A 19,832-nucleotide genomic window follows, 5' to 3' on the forward strand; every position below is an offset into this window, starting at 1 on the left:
TTTCTTCTGTTTGGTTACAATTGGCAATGAGGTCAACGTGTCTCTGTTAGTTTGAGTTTCCATGTAAAACGTGATAAAACAAGCATTTATGTATGTACACTTGTATTTGCTGCATTAATCTTGGTAACAATGTTTTTTTTTTAAACCATGTCTCATGTGATGGTTTAAATCATTTTATTTTCACTGAGTATGTGAGACACGCTAAAAGAGCATGATTGTTTTATGCTTAGGAAACTGTTGAGATTTCTAAATATAGTTACTTTCATTTTATTTGTTCTCACAATAACAATGCTGAGTGATCCTGTTGGTGAGCTTGGAATAACTGATATGTAAACAAAGAACTTCTCCTTGTGGTAACTGATGGGAGTAACAGAGACTATAATACAGCATTTGGTTTAACAGTAATGCATTCCACTAGCTTGAATCATAATTTTCAGATTGATTCCAGTCTGTAAACATACTGCTTTTTCTTAAACTCAAAAGCTAAGTGACAAGTTGGTCAAGATTCTTTTCACGTTGTACATACTTTCTAGAGCTGGGCGATAGAACGATAACGATATGTACTGCGAAATAACTTTTTCTCGATAGAAAAATTAAACTATTGCGATAGGCCTCATCTCTCTTGTCCTCTTAAAAGAAAAAAAAAGAACAGCCAATCCAAATTAAGTAGCGCAGAGCCGAACCAATCACAGCCGCAGCGTCATGTCACGTGACTTGTTACGTACAGCACAAGTGCCAAGGCGCACATGTGTATTTGTTTGGGAAGCAGCCAGCCGGGCTGCCCGGGTAATGAAGGAAATGAGTGTGCCGACTAGAGAAAAATCAACCGAGAGCGTGAGCGAAGGTTACCGAAGAAAAAACAGATGATGGTTCCAATTCCGGAGAGATTGTCAAACGGAATGGCCACAGAAGTTCCGTAGTGTGAAGGTATTTCGGCTATTTCAAGTCTGACAAAAAACAGAGTAGCGCGCACTGTAAATTGTGCCGAAAGCAAGTCTGGATATACAATAAAGCGGTGCATGCTCAATCTCTGACTGAAAGCGCTAATTCGTCATTCGGCTTTTGTCAGACTAAAGTCACTGTTAAAACTGTTTGAAAAGCTAAGCTATACAACAAGGAGAGATTGAGAATTTCCTTTTAGTTCTCAGTTTATTTGATATTGACAAAAGTTAGTCAATTTTGTCTGTTCTTCTGTAAAACAAACTAAGATTTATTTTTAGAATTAAAAATTTTGTTTCTAAGTGGAATTGACAATTTAGTGGTCTGTTTTGTTTGTTCTGTTTTGAAACTTAAATGCTTTAGCGGCTGCCTTTTGTGTAGTTTGCAATATTTGCCTTTATTTATCTGAAACTGAAGTCTCATGTTCCTTAAGTACATCTACCCTGTTGAACTTATTATGGGAAATAAATATTTAAATCAAAACAAGCTGCTGATTATTTCACATTTTACTTGTGAGCAACGGCACATTTAAATCTTACAAATATAGTTATTTGGCTTATATCGTGATATATATCGTTATCGCCTGAAATGAAAAAAACATATCGTGATATGAAAAAATCTTATATCGCCCAGCTCTAGTACTTTCCTTATAAATGTTAATTAAAAACAGTGCATACATTCAATTTACGATGGAGATGACACCCAGTTATGTTTATCAGGCCAGATGCCACACTGATAAAGGTTATAGTTGGGCCTGGATCAGGTGACTCTAAACCATTTGTTTATGTTGGTTTGTGTTGTTGGTGAATTTCCATGATTTACAGAGTCATGATGTCTATTGTGTTGATGCTAGTATGGATTGTCAGACTGTGTCAAAAGAGGCTATTTTTCACTTGTATAGATGTCAGAAAGTACATTTTCTTTAAGGACTTATTGTCTTGAACATTAAAGGTTCACAAAAAGCCATTAGAAACAAAAAAGGTGAGGTTTTCTGATTTAGATAACCAGACTCCTTTAAATGTAAGAAAGCAGAATATTAACCTTGTTAAGGAGGGTGAGCTTGATGTCTCTGTGGGAACTTGAACCGCCATAGTTTCCAGGGGGGCCCATGGTGCCAGGTGGAGGATGTACTGGGTGCCCCCCCCTGTTACCAGGCCCTGCTCTGGGCATGGGATTTCCTTCTCTGGGTGGGGGACCAGACTGGTCGATCTTTCTTCGATCTTCTCTGAAGGGTTCATCCTTTTTCGATGGTCTTTCTTTAATGATGAAAAAAAGAAATATGAGAATGTCATGTGTGCAGACCCAATGTCTGATTTAAAAACACATGAGGACTTACACGTAAGCTTCCAGTTTCTTCCAGTTTATCAAATCCCAAGGAGCAGTCCTTCCCTTTAAATCTAACCTCTCTTCTTCCTCTCCTGTAATGTCCTTCTTATCTTTCTCCATCTCTGAGTGGTTAGTGGATGTTAGCTCTCTTTCTTTTCACTCTGTCAAATATAGCAGCTGGACCTTTAGCTAGCAGTACACTGTGCGACAAACTGCACATAAACAGTTTGTGTGTTTGCTGATGTTCGTTGAGCTAATTGCTGCTCTTCAGTAGCACTAGCTAGATGCTGAAGTACCACAACCGCAATTTACCCCCCCCCCCCCGACACACATTCTCAGACACACATTGTTGTGTTTGTCTTCAACAACGTGTGTCTGACAAGGTGATAATCAACACCAGGGTACCACAAGGGACCGTCCTCTCCCATTTCTTATTTATCAAACCTGTGATCTTCTGAAACTTTGTGATGACTCTGCGGTCGTTGGATGCTTCAGTGGGGGTGATGAGATGGAGTACTGGGCTAGCATGACAAAGACCAAGAAATTGAGTGTGGTCTTTGAGGCCCAGAAAACCAGTGCCCCCTATTTCAATCCAGGGGGTCGATGTGGACACAGTAGAGGACTATAAATACCTCTGAATACACATTGACAATAAAGTGGACTGGGTTAAAAACACCACTGCACTCTACAAAAAGTGCCAGAGCTGTCTCTATCATCTGAGGTGGCAGACATCTTTTAACATCTGTTGGACAATGCTCAGGATTTCCTACAACCTGCTGTGGCCAGTGCTAGATCCTCTATGCTGTTGCAATGCTGGGGCAGCATTGGACAGATGCCAACAGAGTCATTAACGTGATCCACAAGGCCAGTAGCATTGTGTGGATGGAGCTAGAGTCTCTCAAGATGATGTCAGAGAGGTGGATATTGTACAAGATAAGGACAATGCTAGACAAAATCTCCAACCCACTCCATGACATGTTGGCCAGTCACAAAAGCACATTCAGTGAGATGACCTAAATACGCCACTCAGCGTCACAGGAAATAACTTCTGCCTGTAGAAATGCACACCCATAATAGATGAGTGTACTTCCTTTTTACCTTGACTGTGTATTCAACTAAATTTTGTCTCCTTTCTACTATAGCTTTTATTCTGGCCTCATCTCTCTATGCTCTCCTTTTGTTCTCTTCTCTTGTCCCTCACCCCCCAACTGGTTTCAGCAAATGGCTGCCTCTCCCTGAGCTTGGTTTCTGGTTGGGGATTGTGTCACTGGGGTTTTTCTGCCATTACAGGTCTTTGCATGAGACTGTTGTGAAGAACTGGTGCAACCTAAGTAAAAGTGAACTGAATTCATTAATGCCAGTTGTACTTCGTAGTAAACCATTTTTTAATGTAAGACCAACTGTATGATTTCAGATTTAATTTCTAGTTGTTAGATAAAAAAAAATTTTCTTAACAAACTTTACTTAAAATTAAACGTATGAATATGGGCTACGTAAAACTGAGAACAGTCAAACTTTGGGAAGAAATTGGGAGTTGAAAACAATCAATCTGTTATTTTCAGCAGCACTACATTTATGCTTGCATGGTAGGCTGTTGGGTCCTGTGTTCCAGCTGAATGGGTGCTAGGTGGCTTGTACTAACCCCTATTCTTGTCTCTTCCATGTGGGGACCGATCGCGTGGAGGCCCTCGCTCCTTGCGAGGGTGATTTGGTGTGGGTGAGCGTGAGCTGGCAGAGGATACTGGGCTGGCCAGGTCGGCATACATGTCATCCGAGTCTGCGCTGCGTACAGAGCTGCTGCTGGATGACGCTGATGACACAGACGACACGCTGCTCACACTGAGTGATCTGCAACAAGAATTGACAGGTTGCCCTGTGAATACACAAAACACCATACCCAAACACAAAATACAAAGCTTGAACAAAAACTGTCATACCTGGATTTTCTGCAGGATTTTCCAAGAGAGGCAAAGCATGAAAGCAAGAGAAGAGAAAATATAAATTACTGAAATATAAATTACTGATATTAGGTTACAACGTTAGTAAATACAGATCAATAAGGACCAAGGCAACAGATAAATAAGATATGATAGTAATAATAGTACTCAACTCTTAACTGGCAAAATGTAGTACTTAGGACAATGACTGTGTGAATAAGTACCTGGATTTCCTGGATCCAGAGTGTGACCTTGAGAGGGTGTTGGATGAGGATCTAGATCTGGAGCTGGAACCAGTATAACTGCTACCACTTTCACTAATACTCCCACTCATAGTTCTCCTGCAGCACATACAGAGACAAAACGAAACGAAAACCAGAGTAAGACATAGGAATTTATTCAGTAGCTTTCACACAAGCAGATCATCGCCAAAAAAAGAAATCTGAAGGAGAGTACATGCTAGTACATCTAATTTATTATTGACAAATGTTCTCTTGATTAATGTTAATTCTGGGAGACTTATCAAGTCACCACCCTCATTATCATCAAATAAATCATTGCTTATTGATGTATTTTTTCTAAATAACACGCTGGATAATCATATTGGTAATTTTGCAAATGATGTCAGTGTAGCTGCTGTCAATCGAAGCTCCCAAAATGAAGACCAAAAATAATTTTTCAATGAGATTTTAAGGATTTCTGTGAGCAGGTTTTCAATTTTTTGTGTGCAGTTAGGATGGAATTTTTAAATACGTTGCCCCTGTTTCCTAGAACAATCAACAGTGCGAGCTGAAATGATCAGAACTGACTACAATGGGGTAGGTTAAGCCCATTTTAAAGGAAAATAGCTTTTAGTGTGACTGTTTTTAATGTTGCTAATAGGGGTTATAGAAAAATTTAGCAGATTAGCCCTCTAGAACAGAGATGTCAAACTCATTTTACATCATGGGCCACATACAGCTCAGTTTGATCTCAACTGGGCTGGAACTGTGAACATTTTTATGAAGAAGTTGAACTATGCATTTAATCCCCGAGATATAGTAATATAAGAAAAAGTGCAATTTCAACAGTACATCTCAGTTTTTCAACACGATAAAGAAATACTGTTGTTTAAGCTAAATGAAAGAAATATGTCAGTCACTCTTTGGACTTAGATCAGGGGTCGGCAACCTTTCTGATGATGAGTGCCATCTAAAATTTCCTCAGAAGTCAATGTGCCATATGATTGCATTAGCAATAAATTTAATAATGCTCTATATTAACAGTTACACACTATATAGAACAACTTTAGAGAATTATATTTGTTCGCAGATGTTGGCAACTATCAGCGAATAGTTATCAGCTATTTTGAAACAAAAAAAGACACTTTTTATCCATAACAGCAAATGAACTGTACAACAGAAAATGCAAATGCTATTTATGGTCTCCTCACAACAATGATAAGAAAAATAAACTGGGCCAATATGACATGTTTGTTAATACAGGGATACACATGCAGGGCTCTAGAGTGCGACCAATTAATGATCATTATATTATAATATATAATGATATATTAGCATGATAGACTGTCTGAAGCAGTTGGAACAAGACAAGGCTATTGACCGGACCTCATACCACAGGCTGTACCCAGGGGAGTCTACACCAAGTCTGTATGGTTTACCGAAAATACATAAGCAGGGTGCACCTTTAAGACCTATTGTCTGCATGATCAACTCGGTCACCTATAACATCTCCAAGTTTCTGGCTTCGATCCTCAACCCGCTGGTGGGCAGCTCTGAACACCACATCCAGAACACCCTGGATTTTGTTGAGAAGGTGAGAGATGTCATTATGGAGGCAGATGAAACCATGGTCTCGTACGACGTTACATCTCTCTTCACTTGCATCCCAGTCACGGAAGCGTTGGAGGTAGTCCGTAAGAGATTACAGGATGACACCAACCTCAACAACAGGACCACCCTCAGCATCGACCAAGTGTGTTTGCTTTTGGAACTGTGTCTTCATTCCACCTACTTCACATACAAGGGTCAGTTCTACAGGCAGAAACATGGGTGTGCCATGGGCTCCCCAGTTTCACCCATCGTGGCCAATTTGTACATGGAAGAAGTGGAAAAGAGGGCGTTGCTATCCTACCCTGGAACACCACCAAGCCATTGGTTCAGATATGTGGATGACACCTGGGTGAAAATCAAATCTCAGGACGTACTACATTTCACGGATCACATTAACTCGGTGGACCGACACATCAAATTCACCAGGGAGGATATGAAAAGTGGCAGGTTAGCCTTCTTAGACTGTGAGATTTCCATCAGTAATGGGGGACATCTAAAGGCTGACGTGTACCGTAAACCTACACATACGGATCAGTATCTAAGGTTTGACTCTCATCATCCACTGGAGCACAAACTGGGTGTCATCAGGACGCTCCAACACAGAGCGAACACCATCCCCACTGACACAGCAGCCAGGGAGGCAGAAGAACAGCACATCAAGAAGGCCCTGAGTAAATGTGGTTATCCCAGCTGGACTTTTGTCAAAGCGGGAAAGGCACCTAAAGAAAGCTCCAGCTGATCCAGGAGAGAAGGACAACCGCTGCCCAGGCGAAAACCTGTAGTGATCCCATATGTGTCAGGAGTATCGGAACAGACGCATTTTTTCTAAACACCGGGTCTCTGTGGCTTTTAAACCCCAAAACACGCTGCGCCAAAAACTGGTCCACCCCAAGGATCGGGTCCCCCAACACAAACAGAGTAACATAGTGTACGCTGTTAAGTGCCAGGAGGATTGCCAGGATTTATACATCGGGGAAACCAAACAACCTCTAGCGAAGCGGATGGCACAACACAGAAGAGCAACCTCATCAGGCCAGGACTCTGCAGTCTATTTACACCTACAGGCCAGTGGACACTCTTTCAATGATGAGGATGTACACATCCTGGACAGGGAGGAACGCTGGTTTGAGCGCGGAGTCAAGGAGGCCATTTACGTGAAGAGGGAAAGACCATCTCTGAATCGAGGAGGGGGCCTAAGGGTACATCTTTCGCCATCTTACAACGCTGTGATTGCAGCCATTCCCCAACTCTCTGTGGATGGTACTCATGGCCATTGATCAGTGTTCTTTGATCAGTGGGTTTTGGTCAGTGATTGTTGATCAATGGTCATGGGAATTTGCATAATTATGATTAAGGAACTGACCTCACAGCCCATTGTTCCTTCAGTGGGCTGGTTTCAGTCATTATGCAAATGTACTGTTTATAAGGTTTGGGGAAACCTGCAGTCAGCTGAGACTGAAGAAGTCACTTGGATGAGTGACGAAACGTTTCTCCCACAAAACGCTACGTCCAGATGAACAGATTCAACTTTTGGAGATTTACTTTCCTGGATGATTGAGAATGCATCAAGACACTCCACCTTTGTGTCTTTTTTCATTCTAGCTGTAATACGCAACAAACTGTGTTCCTTTTCAGCTCAATACGAAACGCGTAATATTTTCTCTGAATACGGGACGATTCCGTTTTTTACAGGACGGTTGGCAACCCTACTAACCTTATGAATAAAATAAAGTTCACTATCAGTAACATCATAGCACCCACCCAGCTGTATAGAAACTCCGTCATGCTAGCTAGTACGCAGTACGAGTTATTATAACTGACGGTAAAAAGTCAGCACAACGAAAATAAACTCCACCTAAACTTGGTTTATATCTGACCCAGACAGACTGCAGGTCATAACTTCTTACCTGAAGTTCAGTTCACCTGACACTCGGACCGGCGGCCGCCTCGGGTCTCTCCTCCCCCTGCCTCTCCTTTCCCTCATCCACCTGCTGGCCTCTGTGGCAGCTCCGCCACAGCCACCACCAAACAACTGAGTTATTCTTACACATCGGCCAGCATCTGGCCAATCCACCACCTTTCATTGTTTATACCGTTACACACACACACACACAAAAAAAAATCATCGGCCCATAAAAACGAAAAATCACCATCGGCCCACCGGGCAAATGCCCGATGGCCAGTCCAGCTATGGTTGTGCCATCAGTTAACCCTTCGCGTGCCAGCTGTGGCACAGGTGCCCAGGGTTGCCGACCCCTGACTTAGATTGTAATAAATAAATGTTTAAAATTCCAGTAAAGGTTCTGGTAGTTTATTCTTGTAATGATAAAACAAAGGTTCTGTTAATTCACATAGAATTTCCTTGTGTTAATATTATTATTACTTTAAAACAAACAAAAAACAACAAAACCAAATAAATTTCTATGGTAGAAAAAACAGGACTTTTTGTGTTATTTATTAGTTTTTATATGAATTAATTAATTAATTGGTGTAGTATGAATGGCCATTAGCGAGGTCTTTATCAGTAGGAAAAGCTGTAAAACTTGTGAAAATACAATTAAAAGTAAAAAAATGATGCCTTCACATCTGGAGTCAAGGTTATAATTGGCCATTTTTGACATTTATATTTCACCTGCCTCGCCTTGTTTGCTGTCACTCTTTTCAGCACAAACTCACAGCTGACTTTTTAGGGGTTTTTTTTCACTTTGACATACTGTTTTAACACAATGGACATAACATCAACAAAAATGTATCAGTTGGAACACGAGTTCTTTCTGAGCTAAATAGGTGGACAATTATCTTGCTCTCCCTACTAAAAGTCAACACTGGACAATGTTTTGGCTCTTAAACAGCAAATCTTATTCCTCTGCATCAATTTTTCCCTCGTCAAATAAAACTGAAATGCTGTAAAATGCAGTGCAAGTAGCGCTGCAGTTATTTATTTTTTTTGATGAGCATATTCTACTGACTATTCCATTGATTAATTGATAAGAAATACTTCCTCAATAATAGTAATAACAACAAATAATATTAATATAAATAATATATTCAATATTATTTAATATTCAATAATGAGCAATAATAAATATTCACCAGAGAAAAGTTGTAAGTCTTTCAAAATGAACTGGTCATTGCTTTGTATTTTAGAAATTGAGTGAGCGTTTTAGAAATTAAAAGGTTTTAAAGACAAAGGCAAAAAAAAAAAAAAAGCACACATGCAACTTAAACCAACGCATAAAAAAATTGCCTATGCTCTGTCTTTAATTGGAGGTAAAAAGAGTTTTGACAGTATCACATCTCCTGGATGAGGTGGATGTGGTGTATGCTTGGCACCACTTTACTTTTGTGGGTAAGGAGGCGCCACATGACCGGAGAGCAGCAGCCAAGTCTAGAGCAGGGCAATATGGCCAAAAATATTTATCCCCGAATATATTTGAAAATTTGCCATAACAATATAACTAACGATATAATTGATGCAAGACAAAATAGAACTCCACAACTTTACTAGCGCAAAAAAACCCATCCATTTATTTTCACTTAAACAAGCAGCTGTTTTTTATGTGCATTAAAGCTATATAAAAAAATTTAACAGTGGAAACGCAAATCCCTTGCTGAAAGTTTAACCAAAGGACATATCCTGAGGATAACCATGTATAATATCCACTGAAGTTAAAAAGAGGTGCTTTGCAACATCAAACTGCAGTGTGCCAAATAAAAAAGTCAAATACGTATTTTTCAGACCGTAAGGTGCACGGGATTATGAGGCACATTGAGCAAAACAAAGCAGTCAGATGAATCAAACTTTATTCAACTCATTCTTCTTGCTTCCTCCACTTCTGTACCATTGATTCATTAATGCTGTTATTCTATCACAGCTGCTCTATTCCCATGTTGTTGCAGTGTATTAATGACTAACTTCGTATTGTGGATGGATTATCTCAGTTGTTCTCCTGACTGAAGTTTCGTCTGTTTACAGCATCCTGCGATTGCATTTGTCTCTAACCGTCAGGAACCCTCACGTTAACTTTTATCGAGTGGAAAAGCGTTAGCGTTCATCCTGCAGCTTCACTGTTTATGTTATGCTAACATACCTGTGTTGCTAGTGATCACGTAGCACATCATTATATACCAGCTAGTCCAACTTCAGTAACCCTACAAACGTTACTGCTGTTTAGTTTTCCGTCTTCATTAATGTTGGAAGTGATAGCAGAGCTGTACGTTTGAATTTTTTCAGAAATCTCTCAGTCAGAACATGCTATATCATGCTTAGGTAACTAGCGAAACTAGCGAGCTAATGTCTGCTAACTTCTAACTCTGTTAAATGTAATAAATTCTGTTTTCATGGATGCCTGGATGTTAAACTTAATTGTTACACCTGGTAGAGCACTAACGCTGATCATTTTATTAAAGATGAAAGAATTTAGACAGTTTTTAACTCGCAGTGATGCCGCAGTGTTCTTTTGACTTTGGGACCTTAAAGGACGGAGTTTAGGACCCAGATTACTTTATGAGCACCTTAGTCCGACAAATACGGTAATAACGACGGTCTGCCTGCATGTTGTACAAAAAAATGTGCTTTGGTGGTTATCTGACAAAAAACACCAAACCAGTTCCACATCACTGAAGTTGCACCATTTTTACAAACCAATTCTGGTTCATCCGTTTCACTCAACGATCCGCTTTCCCCATTCTCATTCTCCGTTGCCCCATGCTTTTTCGGCCATGTGATTATGAAAACAAAGGCACTGCGCATGCGCGTTTTACCCCTTTTCTGCCTGATATTTCATTTTCTTATCGTTGCCTAACATTATACCAGTATTACTGTGAACAGTATAATATGGCCCAGCCCTAGCCAAGTCCATCCCATACAGTAGGATACAATATGAGACCACCTTTAGCTTTTCTGTTCCATAAATACATTACTTAAAGCGTAGTCACTTACAAGTGATAAAAGCAAAAATGAAGTGGTGGAGTCATAGCAAATGCTGTATGGTACCTGTCTGTACAAGACGTCTGTGCGACATTTTTGGTAATTCGATTCTAGTAATGCCTTTTTAGTCCTGTACTGAGAACCAGTTACTGAATATCTGTGAGTATAGCCCCTTTTCCATTAGTACCAATTTGGATTGACTCGCCACAGTTTTCGGGGGTTTCCATTAGGTTATAGTACCAGGTTCTAAAATGGTGCGTGCTTGCCAGCGTGCTTTCTTGGATCCAAAGCGATCCAAGAAAGTAAAACGTGACGTCGTCCTCCAATGTAGAGGTCTGAGCAGCCCTTGCTGCACTCCACAGCATACACCATGTTGATTACTTTGTGTTTGCGAATTTTGTCGTTGGAATGAAGTGGTTTTTGTCTGAGGGTGTGGCTGGGTCTAAAGTACACTGGCACGTCATGCTTGGAGAGGATTTTCCCAGAGTTTCACTGATAAACCTGTTACATATAAGGGATGACAATGTTATTCTGTTTGTCATTCTGTTTCTCCCTAGCTGGCTGTGTTTACTGTGCATCTTTGCCAATTTGATGAAAGCCCAATTGGGATAATCACATTTTTAAAGATCTTTCCCTTCTGCAGAGCAAATGTTTTCTGTCCGGTGTTGTAGAGTCCTGATTACTCCAAGTTTGTGTTCCAGCAGGTGGTGGGAGTCAAAGAGTGGGCACTGGTCTGTGTGTGGGGGGCTTTGGGTAAACTTCAATGTTCAGGCTTCCAATCTCCTCAATGTGCACAGCACAGTCCAGAAGTGTCAAACTATTATCCTTTGTATCTTCCCTGGTGAACTTTATGTTTCTACCCAATTAGTTGATGTGAGCAGTGAAGGTTTCTGCTCCTTGGGTTTTGATTATGACCCAGGTGTCATACATGTATCTGTACCGGTGACTAGCCTTATGCTGTACACGTACATTTTACACAGCCAACTTGCTAGTCAAGCTTGCTAGCCTTAGCCAATACCTTAGAACTAAACCAAATATAAAACGAAAAAGATAAATAATAAAAGTAAAAAAATAATATAATGCAAAGCCCCAGAAACTAATCTTTTATATACAGTTTAATCTAAATTTAAACATCTAGGTGACCAGTCACGCCCACTCATACTCTTTTTAATACTGTAAATTTAAGTATCTTTAAACCATCGTGTTGAAGAGGCAGACAAAACGTTACATCATATATATATCTGTTCATCAGAGGGAAGTTAAAGGAAGGGAAGTAAACAGAATAACAAGTGCTGGAACTGGTTTTCCTGGATTGTTTCCACATGTAACTTAATCAGCCCACAAACTTGCACCCACCCACACACACACACACACACACACACGAAAACAGCCTTGCACACACAGACTGTTCTTCCCTGCCCTTTTACTCTTCCGCTTTGGCTGATGTTGCTCTCTGCCACACTCTCATATAAACAAACACAAACATAAGCGTACAAAAGAGAGGTTTTTCCTCAAACTATGTACCCACTCACTCGCCCACGTGTGAGCTCTATGGTCTTCCCCCAAAGTGGAATACATCTGCATTATCACTTACATTACAAAAATATGCAAATAAGAACACAGTTCTCCTTACTGCAAATGAAACTTTTAAACAATGCCTTTCACTGTCTGTGTGCTTCCTTGAAAACGTGAGTAAATTAACCTCCTAGGTAGGGCTGGGCGATATGACCCAAAATTTATATCTCGATATTTTTTTAGCTGGATGGCGATATAAGATATATATCTCGATATTTTTTTAAGCCATAAAGTAAGAACAAAAAGAGAGTTCTTAGTCAAAGCTGTGTCCCAGATGTCACACAGGCACTTTTATTAACATACAGCATAGATGTACATGAAAAAAAACTACTCAAAAATAAATTATGAGCATTTATTAAATAATGATGCTCCATAAATAAAAGAAAACTGTGTTGTTTTGTGCATAACAAAGAGCTCACAATTGTGCAGTCAAAATGTAAACTAAAAGACGCTGAGCATAATAACAAAGACAGATTTCACAGCTGCTCTGTTCCCAACTTCTACTGCGTGACTGACAGCCTGGAGTTTGAAATCCGCTTCGTAACCATGTCTCTGAACAGGTGCCATTTATGGTCCTTATACACACACAATACGGTAATATTACGTTGAAGTAGGGCTGGGCGATATGGCCTAAAATCAATATCACGATAAATTGAGCAGTTAACCTCGATAACGATAAATGGACGATAACCACCCCAAGTGCCAAAAAAACAAACGTTGAAACAAACGAATCACATGGTTGTGCTGCAGGTGGTGGAAGAGGTTGGTTGTGTTACCTTGACTTGACGCAACAGTCTTTTTGCAGAGTTTACATTTAACAATTTTTTTGATCAATATCATCCTTGTTGAATCCAAAATGTTGCCAAACGATTGATGATGCATTTTTTTTGTTAACAAGCGTCTCCTCTTCCTCCTCCACCAGCTCTGCCTCCATCGCTGCTGCTTCAACATTTAAATCATCCTCCATTTGTTCACCCGTGTCTCGTCTTGTTACAGGTAGCAGTGTTGCCAACTCCTCAGTAAGGAAAATCGCTATTGGCTGTCCTAAAAGTCGCCAGAAGTCGCTAAATGACATCATCGCCTAATTTGCATAATTGGTCATGCTAATATAATTGTAACCTACGTTGTTGGAGAGAGAAATAACATTGTGGAAGAGACATAAAGTGAGTAAAAAACGTCCTAAATGCATTTAGAATTTATTTAGAACTACAAATTAAATTTATTTTAGCAATTATTGTTTTTTTTAAAGTCAGAATTCCAACCCTGCTCCTTTATCCGGGCTTGGACCGGCAAAAAAGACCCGAAATAGGCACTCTGGTGGAGTTACTGTGTGTGTGTGTGTTTATAAGTAGTTTTAAACCTCGTGATCCACAAAACAGCATAACAGTAAAAGAAGAACTGACTGCGTTACAGTCAGTGCGGGAGCAGCGGCTTCGCTCATGCGCGATTCATTTGCAGTTCGGACGCATAGGTGTGAACATCGTCTGCCCTGATAGCAGCTGGGGGAGGACTATCCTCCGCCTGTGAGCGCTTTGGTACGGGCGAGGTGCCCACGGCAGCACCCGCTGCTTGTTGAGAGTAAAAGCGATACCCACTTTCACGTCAAAAAGTCGTCATAAATAAATCTCCAATAACACCAGAAAAAGTCGCCAGATTTGTCGCTAGTCGCTTTTTAGAAAAGAAGTCGCTAAGTTGGCAACACTGACAGGTAGTAGAGTCATGTGACTCCACCCCGTCAAGTCTGTAACGTAGCACAGCGTCTTAAAGGGACATGAACATCGCCAACCTGCACATGCCTTTTCTTTTTTTTTTTTAAATACCGAATTTACCGACATGGGCAAAATGACGTCGATGAGAGTCATAAATTTCGGTAACGATAAATTTTTGATATATCGCCCAGCCCTACGTTGAAGCACAGTACGTATTACTCCGCGAGGCTCCTCGGTAGCCGTAATGCTCCAACAATCCATCAAGCGGTGCAGCTCCGTAGCTTACCAAAGTCGAACTAAAACATTTTTTGACAGGTTGCTGAGCGCTGTGTATCACATAAAATCGGTTCGCGGTCATCAAGCACAACCAGAATTCATACAAAAGGTGCGCAGTCAACTTTTGAGAAAATGAAACGATTTTAGGCCGTGCAGCCCCTGCGGGCTGCATGGCATTAGCTTGCTTAGCTCGTTAGTGCAGTTAGCTCGTTAACACGTTGACGCCGTCCAGCCCCACGCATGACAAGATAGACACAGCACGGAGATCTGCCGTGTCCATCTTGTCGCTGCCTGCAGGTGAAGCGATGGGGGAGGAGTTGTGTTCAGTGAAGGAGAGGCGAGGCGGAGTAACGTTGCGTAGAGACAAAAGTGGACGAAAGAGAGGCAAACTTGCGGCTCCACAAGTATAATTATAACGTAACATAGACTATATCGATATAAAGGATATTGTCACATCTTATATCTCGTATAAAAATATATCGATATTTTTAAAAAAACTCGATATATCACCCAGCCCTACTCCTAGGACCTGATGTCCACATATGTGGACATCATATTTTGGGTTGTCTCGACCAAAATACTATACCAAAAAAAGAAGTATAGCAACATATATTCCAAGATGTGTTTAAATTTTAACATCAACAGATTAATGCAGTCCTCTTATTTAATGCTGATTCATTGACATTGCATTGCCTCATAAAGGTCTTGTGTCTAGTTAAATGCCAAACCAAATTAGGCGTGCAGACAACTTTTCCTGATTCCTGAAATAGCTTAAATTCCCTTTTCAGTGTCATCTCTTTTATTTATTTATTTATTCATTCATTCATTCATTCTAAATGGGAACCAAAATCCACAACAGGACCTCCCTGGGTTTGTACCCAGGAGCCTCTTGCTACAAGACAACACTGATAACTTCTCCTAAAACGCTGAAAGTGAATGATCTTGTAGCAGATCGTGTCAAATGTATAAGTATACAACCATTTTTGTGAATTTCTGTGTCCTGTAAAACAAAACAAGCTTTAAGATGAGATGCTTACCTCCGGGGAGGATGCTGCTGTCGCTCCTTCCGCCTGCCTTCCCTCAAGTTGACAGGTTTTCCAGGTTCCCTTGGTGGCAGGGGTTTGACGGCTCCACCAGCTCCTGCACCTCCTGCACCTCCTGCACCTCCAGCATCTCGGGGATTGGTAGGAGGCTTGCCTCCATCTGGCAAGGGTTTGGATGGTCTGGACTGCAGTCCAGAAGGCGTAGAAGGGCTGGAAGCTTTTTTCATGGGAGGCCTGTCCCTGCGAGGAGGGGGCATGGCATCCTGCTTCAGTGGCATGCTAGGGAAGGAAAAGACATCTTTAAAGTATACAGACAGTAATGGCAGGCATGTGATAGTAGCTAGCATGCCACCATCCAATCCAATCCAACTTTTTTTATAAAGCGCTTTAAAACAGCCAGCACAGGACCAAAGCTCTGTACAGTTAATAAGTTAAGAACAGTAGATAAAATGAAACAAAAAAATAAAAACTAAATAAAACACATCATACATAAATATTAAAACAGTCCTATATTAAAAACAATATAAAACAACTAAATATAATACAATCAACTAAAAAACAAGAAAAAGAAACTACAAAACAAAAACGTCTCACAACGTGTCAAAGGCCAGGTGAAGAGATGGGTTTTCTGAAGTGATTTGAAAACAGGCAGAGAAGAGGCCTGTCTAATCTCTAGAGGCAGTTTGGGAGCTGCGGTAGTAACCAGACCGAAAAGCAGCGCACATTTCGGTGCTTTATTTCGGTGCTTTTTTTTCCTGAGATGTCATACACTTTGGATTCTAGCCAATCAACCTTTCCAAGGATAGTTGGCGGGCCCAGGTACGTACGTTCTTTTAAAGCAGAGCTAAAAACGCCCAAGGCGAAGCGGTCAAAGTCTGGCTGTACTTCACAGCTAAAGATGCAAACTCAGCAGCCTGCAACAAGTGCTTTAAGCTGATACTGTGATACTGTCAAAGGAGGTAACACCTCGAATCTGATGAAACACCTGCCGACCCATAGCGTTTTTTTAAAAGCCGAGAAATGCACCGTATTTGATAGCTTGCTGCAAGAACTCACACAGAGCACATCTACTGCGGGTGTGGTGCCTGTTATCGGACCCGGAGTTAGCAACTTCTCCCAAGAACCCGAAGAGTAGAGTCCTGGCCCCTAGCCCTGTCAGTGTAGCAGAAATGATGACGGATGAGGATGGCAGCACCAGCCGTTCTTCTCTGCGTGAGTAGCTTAATGTTGTTCGTGTGTAATTTACGTTGAGTAGGCTAACCATGCTATTAAATTAATGCATTTAAGGTGAACTAGCAAACACCGTCGTAGTTACATGCGGCTGTCTTCTTGTTTGATGGCAGATACTCCCTTCACCCTGGCCAAAAAGGCTAAAATGACCAAAGAAAAAGTGGAAAACAGCTAAACATGAGAGGTTTTTGGACAAAGTTGTTTTTTTCCATTGATTAAGCACTGCTTAATCCTAAAAGGAAGTGAAGTGAAGCTAAAATAGGGGAAATGTGCTCAAACTTTCGAGTGCCAGTTAAAAGACGAGCTGCAGCATTTTGCATCCTCTGTAGATGAGTAATGGATGAAGCACTGACCCCTATATAAAGTCTGTTACAGTAATCCAGCCGAGTGGTAACAAAGGTGTGGATAACTGTCTCAAAATGCTGCCGTGAAAGAAGTGGCTTTATTTTAGCCGCTTGCCTGAGCTGAAAGAAGCTTGATTTTATGAATGCCTTATCTAACTGTTAAGCTTAAGTTCAGAGTCCACTTTGACTCAGAGCTTCATGGGCTCATTATACTGGGCCAAGGAATCTAAATCCACATTGGAGGTCTCAGTGGGGCTACCAAAAAGCATCATCTTAGTGTTTTTGTCATTGAATTTTAAAAAGTTACGAGACATCCAAGCTTTAATGTCATCAAGACACTGAAGTCATGGCTGTACGGAATATTTGCCTTTTTCTTTACATAGATCTGACAGTCATCAGCATAGAAGTGAAATGCAATGCTGTGTTTGCTCAGTATAAAACCAAGAGGGAGCAGCTACAAAGAAAAGAGGAGGGGGCCTCTAACTGAGCCCTGTGGGACACCACAGAAGAGAGAAGTGGAGGAGGACACATGGTTACAGAGACTGACACAAAAACTTTGCTCCAACAAGTAGGACCTGAACCACTCCAGTGCTGTGCGTCTAATGCCCACTGCATTGCACAGCATAGCAATGCAGCCTTGCAGCTAACGATCAACAAGAAGCACTTCAAGCGCAAACCTCCGCCAAAGCAGCTCACTCTCTGCTCAGGATTTACATTGAAACGTTTTTAATATTTACCCTTTGGCTACAACAGGCTGAAGGTCTGCTTTGTTCTTAGCGTTCCTCAGTGCTGCTGGACTTGGTGAGGGAGATGTGGAGAAAGACTGAGACCTAAAAATTGTAAAATAAATTAGATCAAATCAGATTAGATCACTAAAATGCACAATGGATTTATGATGCCACTTTATGCCAGAGAAACAATGTGATTCATAGCCAGTTGCTTGTTTTCAATTTTAGAAATTCTCGAGTGGCTTGACATATCTTAGCAGAATGTGCAGTGTCAAAAAATGGTGTTGAAGATCTTGTCAAAAATGGATGAAAGCAGAAAAATGCAACTCTACAAAGGAGGTTTTATAAACAACTCAAAATAATGCCCCCATATTAAACTTCATCTGCCATTCCATTCTAACAACAACACTAAACACTATCACATGATCCACAAATAAATCAGACAACTTTATTTTCCTATCTCTTCTTTTAATTCTTATGTATACAGAAATACCTAGAGCGGCTGCCACTGAAGGAGCTGCGTTGGGACGAGTGGCTGGAGTAGGAGCTGAATGAGGAGGAACGGCTGCGGGAACGGGACGATCCGGAGCCTGTGTATGATGAAGAGCGGGACGAGGACCTGAAATGCACGTGGAATAAACTCAATTAAAATTCTGAATGGGCTATTGAAGAATAATCAAGCATTTCCTTTCTACCTTCTACACTTAAACAAAAAGTAACCAGAACAGGACGAAGGTTGTTTTTGGCTCTCTGTGCACTCCATTCGTGTAACTTCCGGAGGGTACTGAGGGGTGAAGTATGAGAGGCAAATGACCATTCCTGGAGTTAAATTAGTAAGAAACTAGATTAAAGTACCCTGGACAAGTTATAGGCTTTTACAACCTTTAGGAATTTAAGCACTACCAGGCTTCTGATACATTAGCAGGCATTCCCCCCCTTACCATTTGATAATGATATTAATTAATAACAGAGTGGGTGCATTACATTCTCGAGATTTTATGCTGTTTTTTGTAAGATAAAAACATATTCATAGAATACCCTGTGTGTGTGACAACAACTACTTTGTGACTCAATCTAAACAATGTAGCTCACAGTCCATCACAGTTCATAGGTTATTGCCTGTAAACCAACAAATGTGACCCTGGCCTCGAGTCGAAAGGCCCCAGTATACCCGCTGTGTTGGCTATTTTGCGCGCCGCCTATAATGTCATCATAGCCACTTTATGCTCACTGTTTAGGCCCTCTAAATGGGTGTTTTATAAACTAAAGCTATTTATTTATACAATGCCAAATAACTACAACAGTTGCCTTAAGGCACGATATTCTGGGCAAAGGCTCACAAGGGTAACTTGACTATATTCTGGCCCCATTATTGTCGGAATAAAGACTCTTGAGAACTGGATATATGGTAAACCCCTGCCATGGCATAAGCTTACTGGTTCTTTGGCCAAAGGTAATGTAACAATTAGTATGACAAATTACTTTCTCACTGGAATAATTAAGGAACGTACTGCATTACTTTTAAGAAATGTATTCTGTATAATACACTCATTGTAATACATTACCCCAAGACTGATCACAGTGATGGTGGTGACTCAAAGCGGAGCCAGTGAGAACCCAATGAGGAATGATAAGGAATCAAATTGATAAGCGATATCGATAACGGAATGATATCATAGTCTCTAAAAGTTGAATCTGTTCATCTGGACGTAGCGTTTTGTGGGAGAAACGTTTCGTCACTCATCCAAGTGACTTCTTCAGTCTCAGCTGACTGCAGGTTTCCCCAAACCTTATAAACAGTACATTTGCATAATGACTGAAACCAGCCCACTGAAGGAACAATGGGCTGTGAGGTCAGTTCCTTAATCATAATTATGCAAATTCCCATGACCATTGGAATTTGCATAATTATGATTAAGGAACTGACCTCACAGCCCATTGTTCCTTCAGTGGGCTGGTTTCA

General features: G+C 40.8%; 1 protein-coding gene across 9 annotated transcripts in view; it reads right to left on the minus strand.

Moving 5' to 3' along the window:
• zc3h18 (zinc finger CCCH-type containing 18) overlaps nt 1-19,832 on the minus strand; it is a 58,637-nt gene that overhangs the window by 6,321 nt on the left and 32,484 nt on the right. For all 9 annotated transcript variants that reach the window (XM_005454263.2, XM_005454264.2, XM_005454265.1 and 6 more), the window contains exons 11-17: nt 18,363-18,488; nt 17,879-17,971; nt 15,562-15,846; nt 4,427-4,543; nt 4,203-4,211; nt 3,908-4,113; nt 1,981-2,195 (exon numbers count right to left, since the gene is read on the minus strand). In XM_005454263.2, the coding sequence (XP_005454320.1) occupies nt 1,981-2,195; nt 3,908-4,113; nt 4,203-4,211; nt 4,427-4,543; nt 15,562-15,846; nt 17,879-17,971; nt 18,363-18,488 (1,051 nt within the window). The remainder of the gene's footprint in view (nt 1-1,980; nt 2,196-3,907; nt 4,114-4,202; nt 4,212-4,426; nt 4,544-15,561; nt 15,847-17,878; nt 17,972-18,362; nt 18,489-19,832) is intronic.

The sequence above is a fragment of the Oreochromis niloticus genome, linkage group LG7 (assembly GCF_001858045.2).
Source record: "Oreochromis niloticus isolate F11D_XX linkage group LG7, O_niloticus_UMD_NMBU, whole genome shotgun sequence".
In the NCBI taxonomy this organism is placed as follows: Eukaryota; Metazoa; Chordata; class Actinopteri; order Cichliformes; family Cichlidae; genus Oreochromis; species Oreochromis niloticus.